At 44.8% G+C, this 23,512-nt stretch overlaps 1 protein-coding gene across 1 annotated transcript in view; it reads left to right on the top strand.

The window, feature by feature from the left end:
- Positions 1–23,308, top strand: part of HPCAL4 (hippocalcin like 4) — a 59,921-nt gene extending 36,613 nt beyond the window's left edge. Inside the window, exons 2-4 of the mRNA XM_073615285.1 lie at positions 15,974–16,137; positions 18,114–18,329; positions 21,347–23,308. Coding sequence (XP_073471386.1) covers positions 15,976–16,137; positions 18,114–18,329; positions 21,347–21,544 — 576 coding nt within the window. The 5' untranslated portion in view covers positions 15,974–15,975 and the 3' untranslated portion in view covers positions 21,545–23,308. The remainder of the gene's footprint in view (positions 1–15,973; positions 16,138–18,113; positions 18,330–21,346) is intronic.
- The last annotated feature ends 204 nt before the right edge of the window (positions 23,309–23,512 follow it).

The raw sequence follows: 23,512 nt of genomic DNA, 5'->3' as shown, positions 1-23,512 counted from the left end.
TCCTCAAGTGTCACCTCTACTGTTGCGCTGGGTCCCTGGCTTGGCACTTGCTGAAGTTTTGCCACTTCTTCACCGTCCCCAGTTGGTGAAAAGACTGCTCTGGTACTGGTTCCAGCTTACTCCCAATGGTCTTCGGTAACAAGGTGGATGGTCCCTTAGTGGCGACAGCTTCCCTTCTACCTCTGACCACAACTGGTTCCTTGTCTGGCTGAACGTTATTTTCAGGTGGACTCCAACCCTGTCCCAACCCTGTGCTGCTTCTCCTGCTTCTGGGTAGGCCCTCAAACAACCTAGCAGCCAGATGTCCCTGGGATAGGCCTCATGCTTTCGGCCTAGCAGCCTGGGGCAGCATAACACACGTCCACCCAGACAGCCATCCAGGTGGCACAGAACATCGATCACCTGACTCCACCTAAACAAATAGGCTCTCCCAACAGGCCAAGGGACTAAAGAACCCCCCCCCCCCGCCAATTGGCTGAGACACCAAATCCATTCATAGACTCATTAGACTCTCAGACCCAATCGCCACTGGATCCCTTGAGCTCTTCCACTTCCATTACTCAGTATCTTCCTCAAGCGTCACCCCCGCTTCCCTGCTGGGTCCCTGGCTTGGCACTCACAGATACTCTTCTAGCGTCACCCCTGCTGACCTGCTAGGTCCCTGGCTTGGCACTCACTGATGCTCGTCAAGCGTCACCTCTGCTGTCCAGCTGGGTCCTTGGCTTGGCACTTGCTGAGGTTTTCCCACTTCTTCCCCGTCCCCGGTTGGTGAGAAGACTGCTCTGGTACTGGCTCCAGTTTACTCACAATGGTCTCCGGTAACAAGATGGATGGTCCCTTAGTGGCGAAAGCTTCCCCTCTACCCCTGACCATAACTGGTTCCCCATCTGGCTGAACGTTACTCTCGGTTGGACTCCAATCCTGCAGTCCCAACCCTGCGCTGCTTCTAAACACCAAGGTGCTACATCAACTTGGGCTTTTCTGGGTTTATTTTAGTCACATAATCTTGTATTCGGCAAGAAACCAGCCAAACTGCTTTGCAAAGGGATTTCATGAACACACTTTTGTGTGTGACAAATGGTATGCATTGCAGTATGTACAGAACAAAAAAATAGCTATTGCATCACTTCATTTTTTGTATTTCCTACGCCTTAACTATCAAAAAGACACAAGAAAAACATGCCATCTGCCAAAGAGCTAGCAATGCAATCTACATTTAATAATAACATTCTGTTACTATGGAGTAAGGTAATTAAAAGGGATTAATTAAAAGGTAATTAAAAATTCAAGAAGGCTGACTTGGGTCAACTAGGAGCAATAAAAATATTTGTTTCAGAGTAAAAGGTTCTACCAAAGTTTAGCTGTTCCCACAGGACCTTTATAAGGAAGAGAACAAATGTCATCAGTGATACTTATTAATTACTTTAACTGATTCTAAATGCATTTTTAGTTGGTTTATTGGATTTAGCATGTTGTAGATGACATATTATTTAAACAAATCCCACTAATTTAAAATACACCAGAGATATTTTAAATGAATTAACAGAAGTGAATGTATTCACAGTAGCATGGATGCTGATTCCATTATCTTTTATTTATAAAGTGCCAACATATACCATAAAACACCGCCTTCTCTGTCTTTCAGGCAATGAGTGCAGCTCTTGAAACACAGCATGCAAATCATCATGTCACCAGAGGAACAGCTACACTGAACAATAAATTATTACAGTCAGACAACACTTAGTGCTTGAAAGTTAGGACACAATTCTGACCTGTGGGTTTTTGAACACTGCTAGCTTGGTTAAAGGTGTCTTTCCAAGGACATCATTCAATACACATACTATGGTCAATGTACCAGTGTGCTGCATTCCATATTATTTTAGGCAAACTGCAGCCTGGCTGGCTGAATGGTCACATTATCCAATGTATCGTCAAAATTAAATGTATCTTCCTCAGCATAGGAAGACATGGGAATAGCTGTTTTGTGAATGTGATGCTAACTTCTTAAAAATCTTTAGTTCCCATTAACACTTGACGCTTAGGGGTGGGATATGTGCTGGGGAGGTTGGATATGTGCTGGGGGTGCTTAGGGGGTAGGATATGTGCGGGGGTGTGCTTAGGGGGTAGGATATGTGCTGGGGGTAGGATATGTGCTGGGGGTGCTTAGGGGGTAGGATATGTGCTGGGGGGCTAGGGTATGTGATGGGGGTGCTTAGGGAGTAGGATATGTGCTGGGGGGTGCTTAGGGGGTAGGATATGTGCTGGGGGTGCTTAAGGGGTAGGATATGTGCTGGGGATGCTTAGGGGGTAGGATATATGCTGGGGGGTGCTTAAGGCGTAGGATATGTGCTGGGGGTGCTTAGGGGGTAGGATATGTGTTAGGGGGGTAGGATATGTCCTGGGGGAGTGCTCAGGGGGTAGGATATGTGCTGGGGGTGCTTAGGGGGTAGGATTTGTGCTGGGGGGTAGGATATGTGCTGGGGGTGCTTAGGGCATAGGATATGTGCTGGGGGTGCTTAGGGGGTAGGATATGTGCTAGGGGGTAGGATATGTGCTGGGGGGGGGATGCTTAGGGGGTAGGATATGTGCTTGGGGCTGCTTAGGAGGTTAGATATGTGCTGGGGGTGCTTTGGGAAGGGAGAGAGATAGTGCTAGGAGGGGTTGTCAGATTTCAAATCCAACCCACACTTCTTCTAGCATGTCTTCCCTCTGCCAAAGCCCCCCCAGCACATATCTACCCCCCAGCACATATCCTCCTAACCCCTCGATATCTCCACATATTTTCTAAGTTGTCCTCCTTCCCAGCCGCTCTCTCCCCTCTACTGTCCATCTACAGAGCATAATAAAAACTTTCTACAGACCTGATTTCAGAGCATCCCTGCTCCCCCTCCTCCTCCTGTGTGTATATACAGAGCGGAGAAGGAGGAGGAGTGAGGAGCTTTGATTCACTGACAGTGTGCTGTGCTGATCCAGGCTGCCGTCAGGGAGGGGGGAGACATCAGATGTCACTCTCGGTGCAGTCCATGTGAATGATGTGCCCTGGTCTAGGGCAGATAAAAACCCGAACACATTATTCAAAAACCGGACACAGCTTTAGGCCTGGGCCCCCCTGGCCTGACCACCAACAGTCCTCAGGGCCTGCCCATAGGTCATCCCACTAAATCCTCCCACTGGCCACCCCACTGTATGCATTTAGCCCCCTCACACCTGTAAACCCTCAGCCCCCCTCACACCTGTACACCCTCAGCCCCCCTCACACCTGTACACCCTCAGCCCCCCTCACACCTGTACACACTCAGCCCCCTCACACCTGTACGCACTCAGCCCCCCAACCTGTACACACACAGCCCCCCCAAACACATGTACACACTCAGCTCTCTCACATCTGTACGCACTCAGCCCCCTCACACCTGTGCGCACTCAGCCCCCCCCACACCTGTATGCACTCAGCCCCCTCACATCTGTACACATTCAGCCCCCTCACATATATATGCACACAGCCCCCTCACACCTATACACACTCAGCCCCCCTCACACCTGTACACACTCAGCCCCCCTCACACCTGTACGCACTCAGCCCCCTCACATCTGTACACACTCAGCCCCCTCCCACCCGTACGCACTCAGCCCCCTTCACCTGTACACACACAGCCCCCTCACACCTGTACGCACTCAGCCCCCTCACACACGTGCACACACTCAGCCCTCTCACACCTGTACGCACTCAGCCCCCCCCACACCTGTGCGCACTCAGCCCCCCACACCTGTGCGCACTCAGCCCCCCACACCTGTACGCACTCAGTCCCCTCACACCTGTACACAATCAGCCCCCTCACACCCATATGTACACAGCCCCCTCTCACACCTGTACGCACTCAGCTCCCCCCACACCTGTACACACTTAGCCCTCTCACACCTGTACACATTCAGCCCCCTTACACCCTTACGCACACAGCCCCCCTCACACCTGTACACACACAGCCCCCTCACACCTGTACGCACTCAGCCCCCTCACACACGTGTACACACTCAGCCCTCTTACACCTGTACGCACTCAGCCCCCCCAAACCTGTGCGCACTCAGCCCCCCACACCTGTGCGCACTCAGCCCCCCACACCTGTACGCACTCAGTCCCCTCACACCTGTACACATTCAGCCCCCTCACACCCATATGTACACAGCCCCCTCTCACACCTGTACGCACTCAGCCCTCTCACACCTGTACACATTCAGCCCCCTTACACCCTTACGCACACAGCCCCCCTCATACCTGTACATACTCAGCCCCCCACACCTGTGCGCACTCAGCCCCCCACACCTGTACGCACTCAGTCCCCTCACACCTGTACACATTCAGCCCTCTCACACCTGTACGCACTCAGCCCCCCACACCTGTACGCACTCACCCCTCTCACACCTGTACACATTCAGCCCCCTTACACCCTTACGCACACAGCCCCCCTCATACCTGTACACACTCAGCCCCCCCCACACCTGTATGCACTCAGCCCCCTCACATCTGTACACATTCAGCCCCCTCACATATATATGCACACAGCCCCCTCACACCTATACAGACTCAGCCCCCCTCACACCTGTACACACTCAGCCCCCCTCACACCTGTACGCACTCAGCCCCCTCACATCTGTACACACTCAGCCCCCTCCCACCCGTACGCACTCAGCCCCCTTCACCTGTACACACACAGCCCCCTCACACCTGTACGCACTCAGCCCCCTCACACACGTGCACACACTCAGCCCTCTCACACCTGTACGCACTCAGCCCCCCACACCTGTGCGCACTCAGTCCCCCACACCTGTACGCACTCAGTCCCCTCACACCTGTACACATTCAGCCCCCTCACACCCATATGTACACAGCCCCCTCTCACACCTGTACGCACTCAGCTCCCCCCACACCTGTACACACTTAGCCCTCTCACACCTGTACACATTCAGCCCCCTTACACCCTTACGCACACAGCCCCCCTCACACCTGTACACACACAGCCCCCTCACACCTGTACGCACTCAGCCCCCTCACACACGTGTACACACTCAGCCCTCTTACACCTGTACGCACTCAGCCCCCCCAAACCTGTGCGCACTCAGCCCCCCACACCTGTGCGCACTCAGCCCCCCACACCTGTACGCACTCAGTCTCCTCACACCTGTACACATTCAGCCCCCTCACACCTATATGTACACAGCCCCCTCTCACACCTGTACGCACTCAGCCCCCCCACACCTGTACGCACTTAGCCCTCTCACACCTGTACACATTCAGCCCCCTTACACCCTTACGCACACAGCCCCCCTCATACCTGTACACACTCAGCCCCCCACACCTGTGCGCACTCAGCCCCCCACACCTGTACGCACTCAGTCCCCTCACACCTGTACACATTCAGCCCTCTCACACCTGTACGCACTCAGCCCCCCCCCACACCTGTGCGCACTTAGCCCTCTCACACCTGTACACATTCAGCCCCCTTACACCCTTACGCACACAGCCCCCCTCATACCTGTACACACTCAGCCCCCCTCACACCTGTACACACTCAGCCCCACCTCACCCCTATTCGCACTCAGTCTCCCCACACCTGTACGAACTCCGCCCCCTCACACCGGTACACACTTAGCCCCCCCTCTCACATACACACATCTGTAAACACACACATAGCTGTGACCCCCTCTGTGCACAAACAGCCCTCCCTCTTCACAGCTCCTACTTGTAGAAAAGGTCGTCCTAGTCCCAGCTCTTGTTTGCACAAAGCTGACACATGTCACTGAGACTCAGAGGAGCTCCAGCCGATCACACTACATAATACAGTACAAGCAGCACACACAAGAGGGGTGCACATGTAGAAAGTAGCCAGAGGTGTCAGTAATGAGCTTGATGTGTGAGCCCAATGACACAGAGCAGCAGAATTTACAGATTTGTCTTCTGTAGTGCACCACGCCGTTTCCCTGCACCCGCCCCTGCGTACAAACTGTACAAGCACTCAAGAAAAGCCTGTAAAATAATCAGAGACGCTCAACTTAAAGTGATATTAAGCACACAACGTTTAACTAATATTGTCCCTTCTAATTCTGTATGTGGATGATGGCACTGTAATTATTTTAACCACTTCAGCCCCAGGAGGGTTTACCCCTTAATGACCAGGCCTTTTTTTTGCGATACGGCCCTGCGTTACTTTAACTGACAATTGCGCGGTCGTTCGACGTTGAACTCAAATAAAATTGAAGTCCTTTTTTTCCCACAATGAGAGCTTTCTTTTGGTGATATTTGATCACCTCTGCTGTTTTTATTTCTTTGCGCTATAAACAAAAAAAAAAATTTGAAAAAAAAAACAATATTTTTTACTTTCTGCTATAAAACATATCAAATAAAAAAATTTAAAAAATAAAATTTTTTCATCAATTTAGTATGTATTCAGCTACATATTTCTGGTACAAAAATCCCAATAAGCGTATATTGATTGGTTTGCTCAAAAGTTATAGTGTCTACAAATGACGGGATATTTTTAAAGAATTTTTATTTATTTATTTTTTTACTAGCGGGACTGCGACATTTCGGCGGACAAATTGGACACTTAACTGACACTTTTGACACTTTTTTGGGGACCAGTGACACTAATACAGTGATCAGTGCTAAAAATATGCACTGTTACTGTACTAATGACACTGACAGGGAGGGGGTTAACATCAGGGGCCATCAAAGGGTTAAAAGAGAAGTATGGGGTTGGGTTTTTTTCCCAGAATCATACTTACCTAGGTGCCCCGGCACCTCCACACTGAGAACCGAGCGATCGAACGTCGCCCATCACTCGATTCTCATAGCTCTGTGAGCAGAGAGCTGAAGACTCTCAGTTACAACCCTCTCCTCGCTCACTGGAGCACTGGGCTGTGGAGCGGGCAGAGCGGCCGGCTCAGCCTCTCAGTGGCTCGCTGAGAGGCTGAGCTGGGTGTCGGTCCAGGGACCTGTCGAATCCTGATTTCCATTGTCGTGATGATGCGGACCCTGGACCGACTTCTGTGATGTCAGCAGAGAGTGCTGAAAATGGGTCACATGAGTGCAAAACAAATTGCACTTCTGTGATCCACAGGAGAAGTGCAGCCAAACAAGCTTTGGCTATACTTCTCCTTTAAGTGTGCTCCTAAGGTGCTTTTTAACTGTGTTGGGTTGCTCTGACTGGATGAAGACAGAGATCGGTGTTCCTGCTTAGCAGAAACACAAGATCTCCATCTTCTTCCCTGTCAGAATGACGATCTGCCTTGTTTACATAGGCAGATTGCCGTTCTGCCTCTCTGGGGAACGATCCCGGACCCGCTGATTGGCATTCCCTGAGTCCAAAAAGGTGTGCGATCGTGCCTCTGGCGGTGCACATACACCACCCAGTGGCTATTGCACGTAATCATGTACAGGTACGTGATTTTGCGCAATAGAGCTGACCTGCCACAGTAAATATGTGGTATTTTTTACTTTTTGCTATAATAAATATCCAGAAAACAAATAAAAAAAACTAATTTCTTCATCAGTTTAGGCCAATATGTATTCTTCTACATATTTTTGGTAAAAAAATCGCAATAAGCGTATATTGATTGGTTTACACAAAAGTTATAGCGTCTAATAGGGGATATAATTCTGGCATTATTATTATATATATTTTTTTTTACTAGTAATGGCAGTGATCAGCGATTTTTAGCCGGACTACAACATTGTGGCGAACAGATCGGACACTTTTGACACTTTTTTGTGACCATTGACATTTATACAGTGATCAGTGCTTTAAAAATACACTGATTACTGTGTAAATGTCACTGGCAGGGAAGGGGTTAACACCAGGGGGCGATCAAGGGGTTAAATGTGTTCTAACTGTGGGGGGATGGGACTGACTGGAGGAGGAGAGAGATCGCTGTTCCTGATCACTAGGAACAGCAGATCTCTCTCTCCTCCCCTGCCAGAACGGGAATCTGTCTGTTTACATTGACAGATCCCCATTCTGGCTCTCTTTGGAGCAATTGCCGGTGGCCGGCGGACATCGCGTCCGCCAGCCACATGCATCAGCTTCAGCGTTGCGCCACCAGTGCGCTCGCGCCTTCCACAGCTCTTAAAGCAGCCGACATACACCTGTGGCGGTTTGCGCAGCCGTACCATCCTGCCACCATTTAACGACAGCGGCTAGTCGACAACAGGTTAATCCATATGTAATATGCCCCCCATTGTGTTTAGCTGGTTAGTGGGCATGAAGGAGGGAGTGGGCTGTCATTTACCATTGTGTATACACCCACACGTGTCACGCTATAGTCATATGGGCTGCTCAGCTGTGCCCAGCATAGAAACTCAACCGCATTTATGCACTTGGGGGCCAAGAATATGCATGCATCATACATACTAGGGCGAGTACAACAGGGGGGATCGGTAGTGGAGAAGGATCTGGGGGTTTTGGTAGATCATAAGCTCAATAATAGCATGCGATGCCAAGCTGCGGTTTCCAAAGAGAGCAAAGTCCTTTCTTGTTTCAAGAGAGGTATGGACTCCAGAGAGAGAGAGATATCATTTTGCCCCTGTACAAATCATTAGTAAGACCTCATTTGGAATATGCAGTTCAGTTTTGAGCACCAGTTCTCAAAAAGGATATCGGGGAACTGGAGAAAGTACAGAGAAGGGCAACCAAACTGATAAGAGGCATGGAGGAGCTCAGCTATGAGGAAAGATTAGAGGAACTGAGTTTATTCACTCTTGAGAAGAGGAGAATAAGGGGGGATATGATCAACATGTACAAATATATAAGGGGTCCATCTAGTGAACTTGGTGTTGAATTATTCACTTTACAGTCAACACAGAGGACAAGGGGGCACTCTTTACACCTAGAGGAAAAGAGATTTCATCTCCAAATACGGAAAGGTTTCTTCACAGTAATGCCCCATACACACGGTCGGATTTTCCAATGGAAAATGTTCGAGGGGAACTTGTCAGAAATTCCGACCCTGTGTAGGTTCCATCGGACATTTTCCATCTGTATTCCCGTCACACAAAATTTGAGATCTGGATCTCAAATTTTCCGTCAACAAAATCCGTTGTCGTAAATTCCGATCGTGTGTACACAATTCCGATGCACAAAGTTCCATGCATGCTCGGAATCAAGCAGAAGAGCCGCACTGGCTATTGAACTTCCTTTTTCACAGCTTGACGTACGTGTTGTACGTCACCGCGTTCTTGATGTTCAGAATTTCCGACAAGATTTGTGTGACCATGTGTATGCAAGACAAGTATTAGCCAACATCCGTCGGAAAAAAATCCATGGATTTTGTTGTCGGAATGTCCGATCGTGTGTACGGGGCATAAGAGTTGTGAAAATGTGGAATAGACTCTTTCAAAAGGTGGTTCTGGCCAGTTCAGAAGATTGCTTTAAGAAAGGCCTGGATTCTTTCCTAAATGTACATAATATAACTGGGTACTAACATTTATAGGTAAAGTTGATCCAGGGAAAATCCGATTGCCTCTCAGGGATCAGGAAGGAATTTTTTCCCCTGCTGTAGCAAATTGGATCATGCTTTGCTGTGGTTTTTCGCCTTCCTCTAGATCAACTGTGGGTATAGGATTGGGTATATGGGATTGCATGATATTATTATTATTTTTTTCTTTTTTATGGTTGAACTGGATGGACTTGTGTCTTTTTTCAACCTGACTAACTATGTAACTATTTAACTATGTAACCAGGATTTTGCAGAATACAAAATATGAATCTCATAGTGACTGAGTGAGTATAAACAGCATGTAATACAGCATTTATTAATAAATTAAGCAGAAAAGTAAGTGTGGAATTGAGTATAAATTTTACATATACACTAGTGGAGTGATTAATGCCGCGTACACACAAGCGGACTTCTCGTCGGACTGAACTCCGAAGGACTTTTCAACGGAGTTCCGACGAAACGGACTTGCCTACACACGATCCCACCAAATCTGATCGTTTTGAACGTGATGACGTACGACCGGACTAGGAAAGGAAGTTCAATAACTAGTAGCCAATAGCTGCCCTTGCGTCGTTTTCGGTCCCTCGGGCTAGCATACAGACGAATGTTTTTTTCGATATTAATCGAGTCCGTCGGAAAGATATGAAACATGTTCTATTTGTAAGGTCCGTCAGATTTTTTGACAGAAAAGTTCCGATGAAGCTCACACACGATCGGAATGTCCGACGGATTCATTCCGTCGGACCTTTTCTACCAGAAAGTCCACTCATTTGTATGCGCCATTAGGGTATCATCCCGATATGTATAGTAAAGGGAAGGTAAGGGAGGTTTTGGGACTTTAAATATACCCCTAGTGTCATTTATGTATGATTCAATAAAACATATAAGTTAACAAAAGACACAATTTTATTAAATACAGTTTAAAACCATATAAACATTAGAAATATCACAAAGGTAAGCAATCTGTGTCCTTCAAAATGAGGTCTACGCTTTTCACGGATATGCCGCTTCTTCAGGACCTGCAAAGGTTTTTGTATGTTCAGAGAGCTAGTTCACAGTCATAAAAACAAATCTACAATGAGAATAGAGAAAACAACAAACAAACAAAATAAGCTATTACATTGACATATTCTATAGGTACAGAACTGGTCACATTTTACATGATATTCACAGATTTGTCAGTACCAACCGAAAAGAAAAAATATATATATTTCATATAGGTTACAATCCTCATGCATGATGTAAACAAACAACCCCCCCCCCACAAGAGTCTGGTATGGATTTTGAGGGAAAATCATACTCCAAATAAAAAAGGTGAGCGGTCCCCCCCAAAATCCATACCAGACCCTTATCTGAGCATGCAGCCCAGCAGGTCAGAAAAGGGAGGGGGACGATCTAGTGCCCCCCCTCCTGGACCGTACCAGGCCATATGCCCTCAACACCTGCTCCCCCTACCCCAAAGCGCCTAGTCCCCATGTTGATGGGGACAAAGGCCTCTTCCCAACAACCCTGGGCGGTGGTTGTGGGGCTCTGCAGGCAGGGGGCTTATCGGAATCTGGAAGCCCTCTTTGACAAGGGGGCCCCCAGATCTGGCCCTACCCATTTACCAAAAAAAAAAAAGAAGTGTAGTGTTACAAAAAACAAGAGACGGTTTTCGAAAAGTCCTTTATTAAAAATGAGCTCCATGTCTTGTTCCTCTAGGCTTCTCCCTCCAGTTCTTCTCCCTCCAGTTCTTCTCGCTCCGATTCCTCTCCCGGTTCTTCTCCGTCTGCTTCTTCTCCCGGTTCTTCTCCCTCCACCGATGACTTCTTTCTCCGCTGACCTGGTCCTCCTCCGACGCTGGCTCCGATGTTGTGTCAGGTGCGGTGTCTGCCAGTTCTTATATAGCCATGGGGCGTGGCCAATGGAGGACATCACTCAGAGACCCCGTCCCTTGTGTCAGGGGTCGGGGTCTCCAGTTGACATCGCTGGATAGCCTTGCCCCATGGCTATATAACAACTGACAGACACCGGACCTGACACAACAGCGGGCACCAGCCGGAGAAGATTCAGAGCCATCCGCTCCAAAGCTTGTGGCATGGTATGGTCCAGGGAAGAGGGTGCTCGCTCGTCCCACCCTTTCCTGACCTGCCGGGCTGCATGCTTGGATAAGGGTCTTGTATGGATTTTGGGGTTTCCCTTCAAAATCTATACCGGACCGAAGAGTTTGGTACGGTTTTGGGTGGCTTCACGACACTTTTTTAAAAAATGTTTGAGTAGGGTTCCCCCTCAAGATCTTCAGAGCACAAGTCGTATGCCACAAATCGGATCAGTTAAGATGATAATCCTGTCTTTTATTCAAATCAATGGGCTGAAATTGTGCCCAAGTCAGACCAAAGTAGTGCAGTAAGCATTTTCAAAGTCGGACTGACACAAATGGGACCAGTTAAAGTGGCTCTCATAGAAAACCATTGACTTTGACATGTCATGCGTCGTGCTCTCGAAGTTGGAGCGCATGTCGGACCAGTGTGAACTGGCCCTTAACCTTAACATAGATGGATAGATTAGCAATAAGGCATCCAAATGACTAAAGGGTAGAGAATTGGGGGTACTTTCATCCAAATATCAATAATAAATGAGTGCAAGGAGACTATTTCCCATGAAAAGTCTCCAAAGCAAAAATAGAAGGGGGGGAGGGGAGAGGGACAATGGACTATCTCGGTACCCTGGACAGATTACACAGGTCCAGTACCAGCAGGGAAGGAGCATAAACCCTGAGAGGAACAGTAGTGGTGAACACAGCACATTTGACCCATTTATTTAATATAAGGGTTCCTGGAGCTTTGGTGAGTGTGGCTCAAGGAGGTGTGTGAAATCGGCACTTTATTGCAAGAGCACTTTAACCACCTAAAGGCTGCACTAATATGTGGCACTGATGGGCACTGATAGGCATTCCTGGTGGGCACTGACAGGCATCACTGATGGGCACTGACAGGCAACACCGATGTGCACTGACAGGCATCACTTATTAGCAGCACTGATGGATACAGATTGGCAGCATTTGTGGGCACTTTTGGGGCTGCACTGATAATCAGGACACTGTGATCAGCTGTGATCGGACACAGCTGGTCACATGGTAAAGAGCCGCGACGATGCACGCTGTAGGGAGGCATCTTTTGGCTATAGTGCGGGTGGGAGGAGATTAACAAGGACTGCACTTTTTAGCAGTTTTTGAGGGCTTTTTAAATGATTGCACTATTATTTATATTACATTATTATTTATATTTATTGATTGTATGATATTTTTAAATATGGGGAGGTGTTTTATAGCACATAATGAAAGTATGTGAAATGCACTAAGGTAGTTATATACAATATATATATATATATATATATATATATATATATATATATATATATTTATATATATTTTTTTAAGAACTATAGGCAAAACTTTATTTTCATTTTGGATAGAGTAAGGGAGGGTTATAACCCCTGTAAGGTTTATTTTTGCCATCTTTGTCCAATTGGGGAGATTTCCCTTCACTTCCTGTCCTACAGCCAAAACAGGAAGTGAGAGGAAATCCCTGCAAATTAGGGGAATCTATTGGGAACCCCAGGTCACCAGAACTAGTGTCCTTATTAGAAGCTTTCCCCTCTATTACTTTTCAGTTTATAGCCCAAAATTTGGGATTTTCTTTAACTTTTAAAGATAATCGAATACAGGACAAATAGAGAGAGTAAACGGGCACACATACAGCAATAAAAACTGACAGGTGTTCTAATCCCTCTCTTCTCTATCCAAAATAAAAAAAAACGTTTTGACTTTAGCTACATATTAAAGTGATTGTAAACCCACTAACATAAAAAAAACAAAAAAAACCTGAAAGACAAAGGCATAATGAGCTAGTATGCATAACATACTAGATCATTTTGAAATACTCATCTTAGACCGAAGCCCCCACAGCAGTCCCCGTACATGACTCCGGTCGGCGACATCGCTCCCGGAATTACTTCCGGGCATCGCGGGCTCTGGCACTGTGATTGGTCGGAGCCACAAAGACGTCACTCCCGCACATGCGCACTTGAGCCGCCGGTAACGGCACACTCATTGAAACAATGGCACGTATGTGCCGTTGCTTCAGTGCGCATGTGCCGATGATGTCAGGACATTCAGATACAGGGTATATCTCCTAAACCATGCAGGTTTAGGAGATATCAGGGGTAGCTACAGGTAAACCTTATTATAGGCTTACCTGTAGCAAAAAGTGGTTGTAAAGGGTTTACAACCACTTTAAGCACATATGAGCGAGGTGTTTTGTAGTGTCACCCACATATTTTAAAAGGAAATAGAGGGAGGTGTCCTATAGCGCCACACCAAATACACATTACGTTTATATTTTATGTTTGACTTGAGTTCCACTCTAAAATCTGATTGTCTGAATGTGGCCATACACACTTCCATTTTTTTATCCAATCAATATGTGATTTGATCAACATGATCAAATCAGAAAATAGTAAGCAAAGAAACGAATTAAAAAATGAGTGAGGCTCAGTTTAGACTCAGCCAGGTTGGAAAATTATTGATCGTTTTGCAACAATTGGCAGCACTGAAGATGATGAATGAATAAATATTTATACTCTATGGTGTCACAATATGCCAAGTCACTGTTATCAACATTAAAGCCGAAGTTTCGTTTTTTTTTTTTTTTTTTAATAATCAGCGCATAGGACAGTACTTACATTTATTGAGAAGTGTCCCTTGTGCTGGTGGCTGCTGTTTTAGTTGAGATCTTCCATCATCTGCCCCCCTATATCACTTTCACACCCCTGCAGTGGTAATCTTCTGGTGCTATCACAGTTAAACTGCCACTGGATTTTTCACAGGTACTTGTCAAAATGCTGAATATGCCTGCCCTTTCATCCCTCTCCTCCATTCATAAAAGCTGTACTATATCTTTTAATGAATATAAAACACTATATGAATGGAGGAAGAGGAGATTAATGAAAGTTCTACCTCCTCCATTTATAGAGATGGGCATAGTTGGCTCACTTGATGAGTGCCTGTAAGCAGGTGCAGTTAGATAGTCTGCCACTAGGTAGCTTTGTCCCAGAATAGTGTGGTGATAGCACATTATGTTAGCGGGTGTAAGGTTCCCTTTTGGATAAAGCCTTCCTGTAGTGATGTCATAGGTGTGGGCAGAGCCCATATAAAAGCCAGGTTGGGAGGCTTTGTGCAGTTGGGGCATGGGAGTCAAACACCCCACTAGCATGCAGATTTAGTCAACTAACGCAGAGGTCCTGGACAATACAGAAGGATAGGGTGAGATAGTCCTACTACCAGAAGAGCCAGTTATACTTATCCTTACTCTTTATGGTTGATGGAGGCTAAGAGTGGGTTGCAAAAGATCTTTTAGGCCAAGTGTTCTCTGCAGTGAGCGCTATTCTCCTGGAAGTCCTGGGAGAAGTGTACAGAAACTAGAGGAGCAGCTGGAGCAGTCCTGTCTCTGGAAAGACATGCAGGGAGTCATGAGCTGAATGCATAGAGCCTAATGGCATGGGATGGCCAATGGGCACACTATGGCAGAGGATAAGAACTTCCAGCGGGCACAATGTGAAGTTGAGCACAATATGACAAAGGCTAAGAACTTCCAGGTGTGGGTCCCTGTTCTATCCAAGAAGAAGCTGGGTGGGATCTTGGTTATTTTGTGCTAACAATTAGCCAATCACAAGCCCCCTTACATGCCTGTGTTGGGTGCAGCAGTTGTATTAAGGATGGAAGGATGGAGGATTTAAACTAGGACAGCAGTCACAATGTGAATGCTGCTGCTCCAGGTGGATCTGCCACGAAGTCCTTTTTAAACTCCAGTGTATTCTAGTGCAAGCAGCGCTCGTCCAGCCATGTGGAACAAATGCAATTAGGATCCAAAATGCTGCACATTTGAAAACTGCATCCACTTTATTGATAAACTTTGAAACACCATATCCAGCAAAAGTAGACACTGTGAGTGCAAGGAAACACAGTAAATGCATTTTGCGCTGCTAGAACTGCTAGAGCTTATTCGTGACTAGTACAGCAGCCACCAGTCATGTTTGTGCTGATTTAAAAAAAAAAAAAAAAAAACTGAGGATTTAAGAAAAGGCAACAATCCATTTTCATGTTCTTCAAGCCCAATGGCATTGTCTCCCTTACACTTAAAACGGAACTTCACCCAAAAAGTTCCACTTGTCTGCCTCCTCCCCCCTCCCCTCCTCTACAATTTTTTGCCCATTCAATTTTTTGGGGGGGAGTGGGTACCTAGTTTGGCACCATCTCTCTGCCTAGTTTCATTATTGTCCATAAATATTTAGAAGAGAAAATAGCTAACAATCATGCTGTTGTGTAAAATAACAGAAGGATGTTTGGTGAGAAAGGAATTGTTCAGTTGCATTAGAAAATGGATTCCTATACAAATTATAACATGTTTTTCTAGGTTATATATTAATATTTACTTCAATTTTCTTTCAGACATGGGAAAACAAAACAGTAAGCTAGCCCCAGAGATGCTACAGGACTTAGTGCAGAGCACAGAATTCTCAGAGCAAGAGTTGAAGCACTGGTATAAAGGGTTCCTGAAGGACTGTCCATCCGGCATTCTCAACTTAGATGAGTTTCAGCAGCTTTATATTAAGGTACTTTTTTGGTGTTTTGCAGACCCTGCCCATTGCAGCATAAGTGATCATGCTTTTAACATTCATGAACATATTTTAACTGTATTGTTAAATATCCATTTATTAGGAATGCTTTTGAAATAAATGCATTTTTCCCCAAAACAGTTTGCACATTTAGTCAAGAACTTTGAGCACGGAGTTGTGTTTGTGCTGTCAAGTGTGTCATTCTGTCAAACTTCTTGGGCTTCGCCATACATGTTGGTGTGATATTTATATATTGGCCAGCGTTATGATAAAAATGCAAAGTTAAAAAAAATTAAACTTCCTATGCAGAATAAACCTGAAGTATTTAGAAGACTTGTATTTTCAGGCTCTTTCTATTGTTTGAAGTCAAAAAACTGTAGTACTTTAAAAGGAGAAGCATGGCCAAAGCTCTTTTGGCCATACTTCTCCTATTGGTCATGTGAGTGCACTTAGTTCTGCTCTCCTGTGACACATATTCAGCCGACAGAGGGCTAAAACCAACTGTTGGTTGATGTCAAAGAGCTGGTCCAGGCTCTGCAAACATTGCGACAATAATGTCTGGATGCACTCAGATTCCTGACCCGGCATCTGGCTCAGCCTTTCAGCGCGCTGCTGAGAGCCTGAGCCAGTCACTCTCACCTCCTCCACAGCCCAGTGCTCCAGTCAGCACTAGAGGGGTAGAGCAGAGAGCTGGCAAGTGACAGTCCCTGGCTTTCTGCTCATGAAGACCAAGAACCGAGCGATCAGTGGTCTTTGATCACTCAATTCTTGGTCTTAGAGGTGGCAGGGGACAGATGTAGCATAGGACCTATGTTGCATCCACCCAGGTGAGTATAAATGTTTGTTTTCTTTTTAAATCCTGCACTTCTCTTTTAATGCCAAACTGCTTTTAATACCACAATTCAGCCTGCAGTTTCCTGCCTGTGTATTCTTACTTCCTTGCCGCAGTGCTTTTTCTACCCTGATTCCTTTCACATATGTGGTTTGGCTGTGCTCACCTATGGGCGTCGCCTACTATTGTGTGGGCTTTTATTTCCTTCCCTTCCATCACTTCCTGGCTCGCCTCCTAGTTTGCTTGCCTATATAGGATATGCTCAGTGTAACCCACATTGCCTGAGCAACGTCACAGATCTCTGAGCTTCCGGTTGCTTGTTACTTGCTTGTTAGTTGTGTATCCTGTGCCTGATTACCCATGTACTGACCCCAGATGTATTGTTATACTGTTTCCCTTCATGTTTCCTAAGCCTTACTAAAGACATTGGCGTTTATTTACTAAAGGCAAATCCACTTTGCACTACATATGCACTTGGAAGTGCACTTGAAAGTGCAGTTGCTGTAGATCTGAGGAGGGCATGCAAGGAAAATAAAAAAACAGCATTTTTGCTTGTACATGATTGGATGATAAAATCAGCAGAGCTTCCCCTCATTTCAGATCTACCCCTCAGATTTACAGCGACTGCACTTCCAAGTGCACTTGCAGTGCACTTGTAGTGCAGAGTGGATTTGCCTTTAGTAAATCAACCTCATTGTTCACACTGAGGTAGAAGTAAGCATGGTAAAATATAAGGGAACATTTGTGCAAAGTGGCCTAAAAACAAAGTAAAAATGTATTAACAGTCCTAAAAGTGTACTTAGTGCAAGCTGCTGCACAACAGTAGACAGTAGTAATTAACTAACATGTTAATATCCTGACTGTAATGCACTAATTAAGAACTACATTCATTTACAAATGGACTAGTGTGAAAAACATGTGGGCAGTGGAACAAATGGATGTATTGCTCATAGCAGTCAGATTGTAGCAGGCATTTCTTACAATTATCATATAAAGAACCACAAAAACTTGATTGATCTCTACAGTAGATACATATTCACTTTCTGTAAAGATTTTCAATGCTTTCTCTCTATGTCAAGTTTACTATTTAAAATCTATAATATTTACAACTTCTTTATGTCTGGTTACATTATACCTACAGTTTTTCCCTTACGGTGATGCTTCCAAGTTTGCACAGCATGCCTTTCGTACTTTTGACAAGAATGGGGATGGAACCATTGATTTCCGGGAATTCATCTGTGCTTTGAGTGTCACATCACGGGGAAGCTTTGAGCAAAAGCTAAACTGGGCTTTTGAGATGTACGATTTAGACGGGGATGGAAAGATCACCAGACTGGAGATGCTGGAGATAATTGAGGTATGTTTGGGCTAGACTGTTAGGAGAGCATAGTAATTGGGAAGAGATAATTAGATACAGAAATGATTCAAATATTATAACAATATGTTGCATACTACAACTTTTCTAGCCATTACGACATTTTTGTTCAATAATTTTTTGAGGTTTTAACAAAGGTAAATACAAGGAATTTGGAAAACCCAGTGCATTAAAGTAGAAGTCTACTGTAGCGGTACCCCCGTGGGGTCGCTGAGTGTAGTAGTTCCACCTGTCACCCTGCTCAGCCCTGCATTCACTTCCAGTCACACTTTGCTAGACAATGAACAGTCCATCAGCTTGTTTTTGTTGTTTATTGAGGGATTTAACTTGGGTGGGAAAAAGGGAACATGGGATGTCCAGATAAATTAATTCAAACTGATGAAGAAGATAGTTGGAATCTGTACTTGCAGGCGCTAAGGCTGGGTTCACACTTGTGCAAATTGGATGCGAGTTTCACTGCATCCAATTCGCATAGCAGGAGAATGTGACTGGCTCTCTATGGAGCCGGTTCACATATCCCCAAAGCAGGTCCGGTGCGATTTGCTGGAAAAACATGTGCTTTTTTGGTCTGTTTCAGGTCTGAATTCAGCCCAAAATTTGGGCTGAAATCGGACCTGAAACGGTGAACCAGCACGTACCAGACCCCTGCTGTGCGACGGATATGACAATGGTGTGAACTCAGCCTAAAGCTCCATACTACTCCAGCACATCACTCATGAGTAAATGCTGCTTTATTTACTGCAATGCTTGATTCCTGACACAGCTAGCACATGGTTAGGCCCCACTCTGAATATGCCATAACAGTTCAAGATTCACCATTTGCTGGCAGGGGTCTGCAGTCCCCTTTGGTGTAGCAACCAATAGCAATGAAAAGAGTACTTTCTGTGCTGGCTGTAACTTGGTGGACTACTAGTCCCAGTTAATCCTATGCAAGCTCTGCCAATCCTCCTGGCTGCAGCAGCCTGTCTCTAAAACCAGCGACATCACAGTCTCTCCCTCTGGCTCTACATCCACTCCTGGTATGTCTCTCCCAGATCTTCTCACTGTAAACCTACTTAAGGTAGAGGGGGCTACACCACCCTAACACTACAATCTCTAAATCTACAGGCATCCTTTATCTAAGACTAACCTATCTAGCCCTGTAAAGAAGAAATCGCTAAACATACCTTTTTTGAAGCCACTCTGGCCAGGTCTCCAGCGGCAGAAGCTCTATAGAGGAGACAGCCGTCAATGGCTTAGAAATGAATGGGAAGTTATGTCACCCATAGAGTTACTATGGGGCTTCTGTTGTCTGCTGCCTACTCTGCACCCACCTCCACAGCGAAACCGTAGCTGGCAGCTCAGCAGGACCCTGGATCGGAATGGCTTCAAAAAAAGGAAGTATGGAGAGAAATTTCTTCTTAACAGGGCTAGATAGGTTAGTCTGAGATTGTGGATGCCTGTTGATTTTGAGATTTTAGTGTTAGGGTGGACTTCTACTTTAGGTTATATTGAAAAGGTTACAGTACACATGGTACAATGCAATACGATGTATTGTAGATATACACCATTCCAATGAGCTATGACAGGTGGTGTACCAGTGTATCAATAGGCAGAAGAGAAGTACAGAGGTAAGGAAAAATTGGGAAGTGAGGGAAGGTTAGGGGTTTGAGCGGGTCTGCGGTTGGGGGACGGAGGTGAAAGGATTCTTAGGCTTCTGGGCCAACTTGAAGAAATATCAGTGGGTTTTCAATATACAAGAGGCAGCCAACAAAATTTGGGGTAAGGTAGTGTTGGCTCTATGGGGATCACACCTTCGCAAAAAGAGCCATTTTATCATTCAATATGGCTTTCATTTTATTATTGGACATCATCCACAATAAATACTCTTGGCCTGACTTCTTTTGGATCCAAGTTAGAAGATTTCCATGCTCTTGGTATAGTCTCCTTGGTGAATGTTATTAGTTTACACTGGCAGTATTCACTCTGGTCACTCAAGGAGTAAGTATGTGGAAATGTGCCTATATTATTATGTCCCTGTAAACCTTATGGGGTGAAATTTGGGGTGTATTTGATGACTTAGTTATATAGTTAATCTGGTTGAAAATAGACAAAAGTCCACCCAGTTCAACCAACATAGAAAAAACCCCCAAAAAACTCCATATATACAATCCTATACCCACAGTTGATCCAGAGGATGGCAAAAAATAAAAAACAATAAAACATGATCCAATTTGCTCTAGCGGGGAATAAAATAAATTCCTGATCCCCCAACAGGCAATCGGATATTTCTTGAATCAAATTTACCTATAAATTTAGAATCCAGTTATATTATGTGCATTTAGGAAAAGATCCAGGCCTTTTTTTTAAAAAAATCTACTGAGCTGGCCAGAACCAGCTGACCTAATGGTACTTAGTACAACTGTCAAAAAACATTTAGCTAACAAATTAACTGCAAAAACGTGTGCAGCTCACAGTCCTTTCTCCTGCTATTTTAATATAAATTGTAATAAAGCTAAATTGCAGGCAAACAGCTACAGTAAATACATAGATAAAATACAGTACATATAAGGCAGATGTTTACACGTGAAAAAAAATTGTACCTTTGCCCACTCACCTGACATTTATACAGCCCCCTTGCACAAAACAGCAAGGTGGATGACACCTTTTATATTTAAGGAATACAGTGGTGTGCTCTCTCCACTCCAGCCTATTGATCAGACAATAAAGGAGCCGCAGATGTCTAATGTGGTGATCCCTCTGTTCTCTTCTCCCATCCACATGTTCATTGTTAACGTGCTAGCTCCAAGGGCTGTTCTACCCTCCTCTGGTCTTGAGTGCTGCTGTATGGGTAATGGTAAGAGACTGATACCAAGTCAAAGGAAGGTACTTGCCCAGGTTGCATTTTGAAGTACTGTAAAAGCAATCCTTTATTTTTTAATACATAGCTGTAACTTTTACACTGGCCTTCCATGAGTCCAGCTTTAATAAAAAGTGGTTATCTTTGTTTTCTCTTTTAGGCGATCTATAAGATGGTGGGTACTGTGATTATGATGCGCATGAATCAAGATGGCTTAACTCCACAACAGAGAGTTGATAAAATCTTCAAAAAGATGGACAAGGACAGAGATGACCAAATAACCTTGGAAGAGTTTAAAGAGGCAGCAAAGAGTGACCCCTCCATAGTGCTTCTGCTGCAGTGTGACATGCAGAAATAGTATCAGTTTCATATTGTCAGCTCAGCTGAATGCCCCGCATGCACCTCTCCACCTTTCCTATCCCGCACAATATCATGGGGCCTTCCACCTAATCAATGTTATAATCAGTGCCACACTGATCATATAAGATGGAGGTGGTGGCGATATGGCTACGTCTTAGATAATGAGACTGAATACACTGTAAATTGGAATTCACACACAATCTCAGCTGTCTTTCCCTAACCTATCATAGCTATTTTTAAAGTAAAATAATCCATATATATGCCTGTCTCTGAGAATGCCTAAAGAAGACAGTCTATGGTTCTTTAAATATGAACTGTTTTAAGCAAAGTGTTTGCTCTGTTGTACATGTTTTTGTATATTATGCAGTGTTTAATTTTTTTATTTAACAAAACAGTATATGTCAAATTTTATTGTATGTAAAAGATTGTATGTGTAAAGATTCAAATTCTATATGAATGGCAGTGGTTCAAATTCCGCTCCTATTCACCTTAAGTTTCAACTTCATTTATGCTATGTAATACAGCTGCTCTGTCTTAGACCACCCAAATCTGGGTTACATGTTAAAAGTCAGGTGACTGTAACTTTGTAACAGTTGTTGTCACTATGCAAGCAAATGTTGGTGAAATGACACTGTAGTGATCAATACAAATTACCTTTGCAATTAAATATAATCCTCCCAAATACTCCACTCTTCAGTAGTGACTATATTAGTATGTTTTATGTAAAGAAGACCCTTCTACCCTATGTGTATTATGTGTGAATTAGAGCTTTTGATAAAGCCTGTCTAAAAATATGTGACTGGCTGTGTGTGGGACATTTATCAAGCAAATTATCATGAAATGTAGGTATACATCTATTGCAAATCAGGCTGCCTATCATTTAGAAAACTACATGTAACAGTGTATTTATGACCCCTGTGTCTGGAATCCCGGGAAGCCAATGGAGACAGATCAGTCGGTAACATATTTTTACTAAAAAACACATGCACAATTACAAAATGGTCAAGGGCAGATTTTATGTTGCCACAGTGCTACATTAGTGCAGCAGAGGGAGGAATAAATGTATCAAACTGCAATCTTACAGCAAATATGTCTCATAAACTGTTTCACTGATCCTGTTTAGCATTGCATACTGTGGGACCATAGGTGTGCACAGCCTATTGCATTAGGGTGTGCACCACAAAGCTCAAACACACATGCCCTTCTCTGCAGCCTCAGCTGCACTGGACAGTGAATGGATGAGCGGTGCTCTGTGCTGAGGGGATTCCTGTTCATTCACAAATTGAAATAAAGTAAACACAGTTTATGAGGGTAGCTGGAAACACTGCAGGTGAGGGGGAGGGGGGGGAGCACCAGGCAGTAGGCCCAGGCAGTAGAGGGAAATCAGCTCTGCGGGTAGTAATTAGGGTGTGCCCAGGCACACTTGGCCCACCCCCTGCGCACACCTATGTGTTGGACGGAATTGATAAATGTCCTCAAAGTATATTATCTTATGCTTCAGTATGTGTTCTTCAGTGGGAGCTCCTAGTAATGGGTATACATTGTACAGTGCATATACTTACTATTGGAGAATGCTATCCCTACAATCCAGGGACCTGTTCAAATCCAACTCTACAACTTCCAATTACATAAACTTGTCACAAAAATGTACAATATATTGCTTATTTTAAGATCTAATTTATTTTACATCTTAACATTGTTGTGGTTAAAACAATATATACCACATTTCACCATCTGAATTAAAGTTATTCCGAGGATGTAATTTTTTTTGTATTGGAAATATTTAAATTGCTGTGTCAATTCAAAAGCTATTAAAGAAAAGACCATGGTTGCTGGATGTGCATGCATGATTTAACCACATTTGAGAACCAAAATCAGACAGCAACAGAAATGTTGCGCATGAGTGAATGATCCTGTGTAGTTATTGAAGGATGGGTGATGAGACTGGTTCCAGGTAAAAATGGCC

Source organism: Aquarana catesbeiana, linkage group LG02 (assembly GCF_042186555.1).
Source record: "Aquarana catesbeiana isolate 2022-GZ linkage group LG02, ASM4218655v1, whole genome shotgun sequence".
NCBI classification, from domain to species: Eukaryota; Metazoa; Chordata; class Amphibia; order Anura; family Ranidae; genus Aquarana; species Aquarana catesbeiana.
This window is presented reverse-complemented; position numbering and strand designations above follow the sequence as displayed.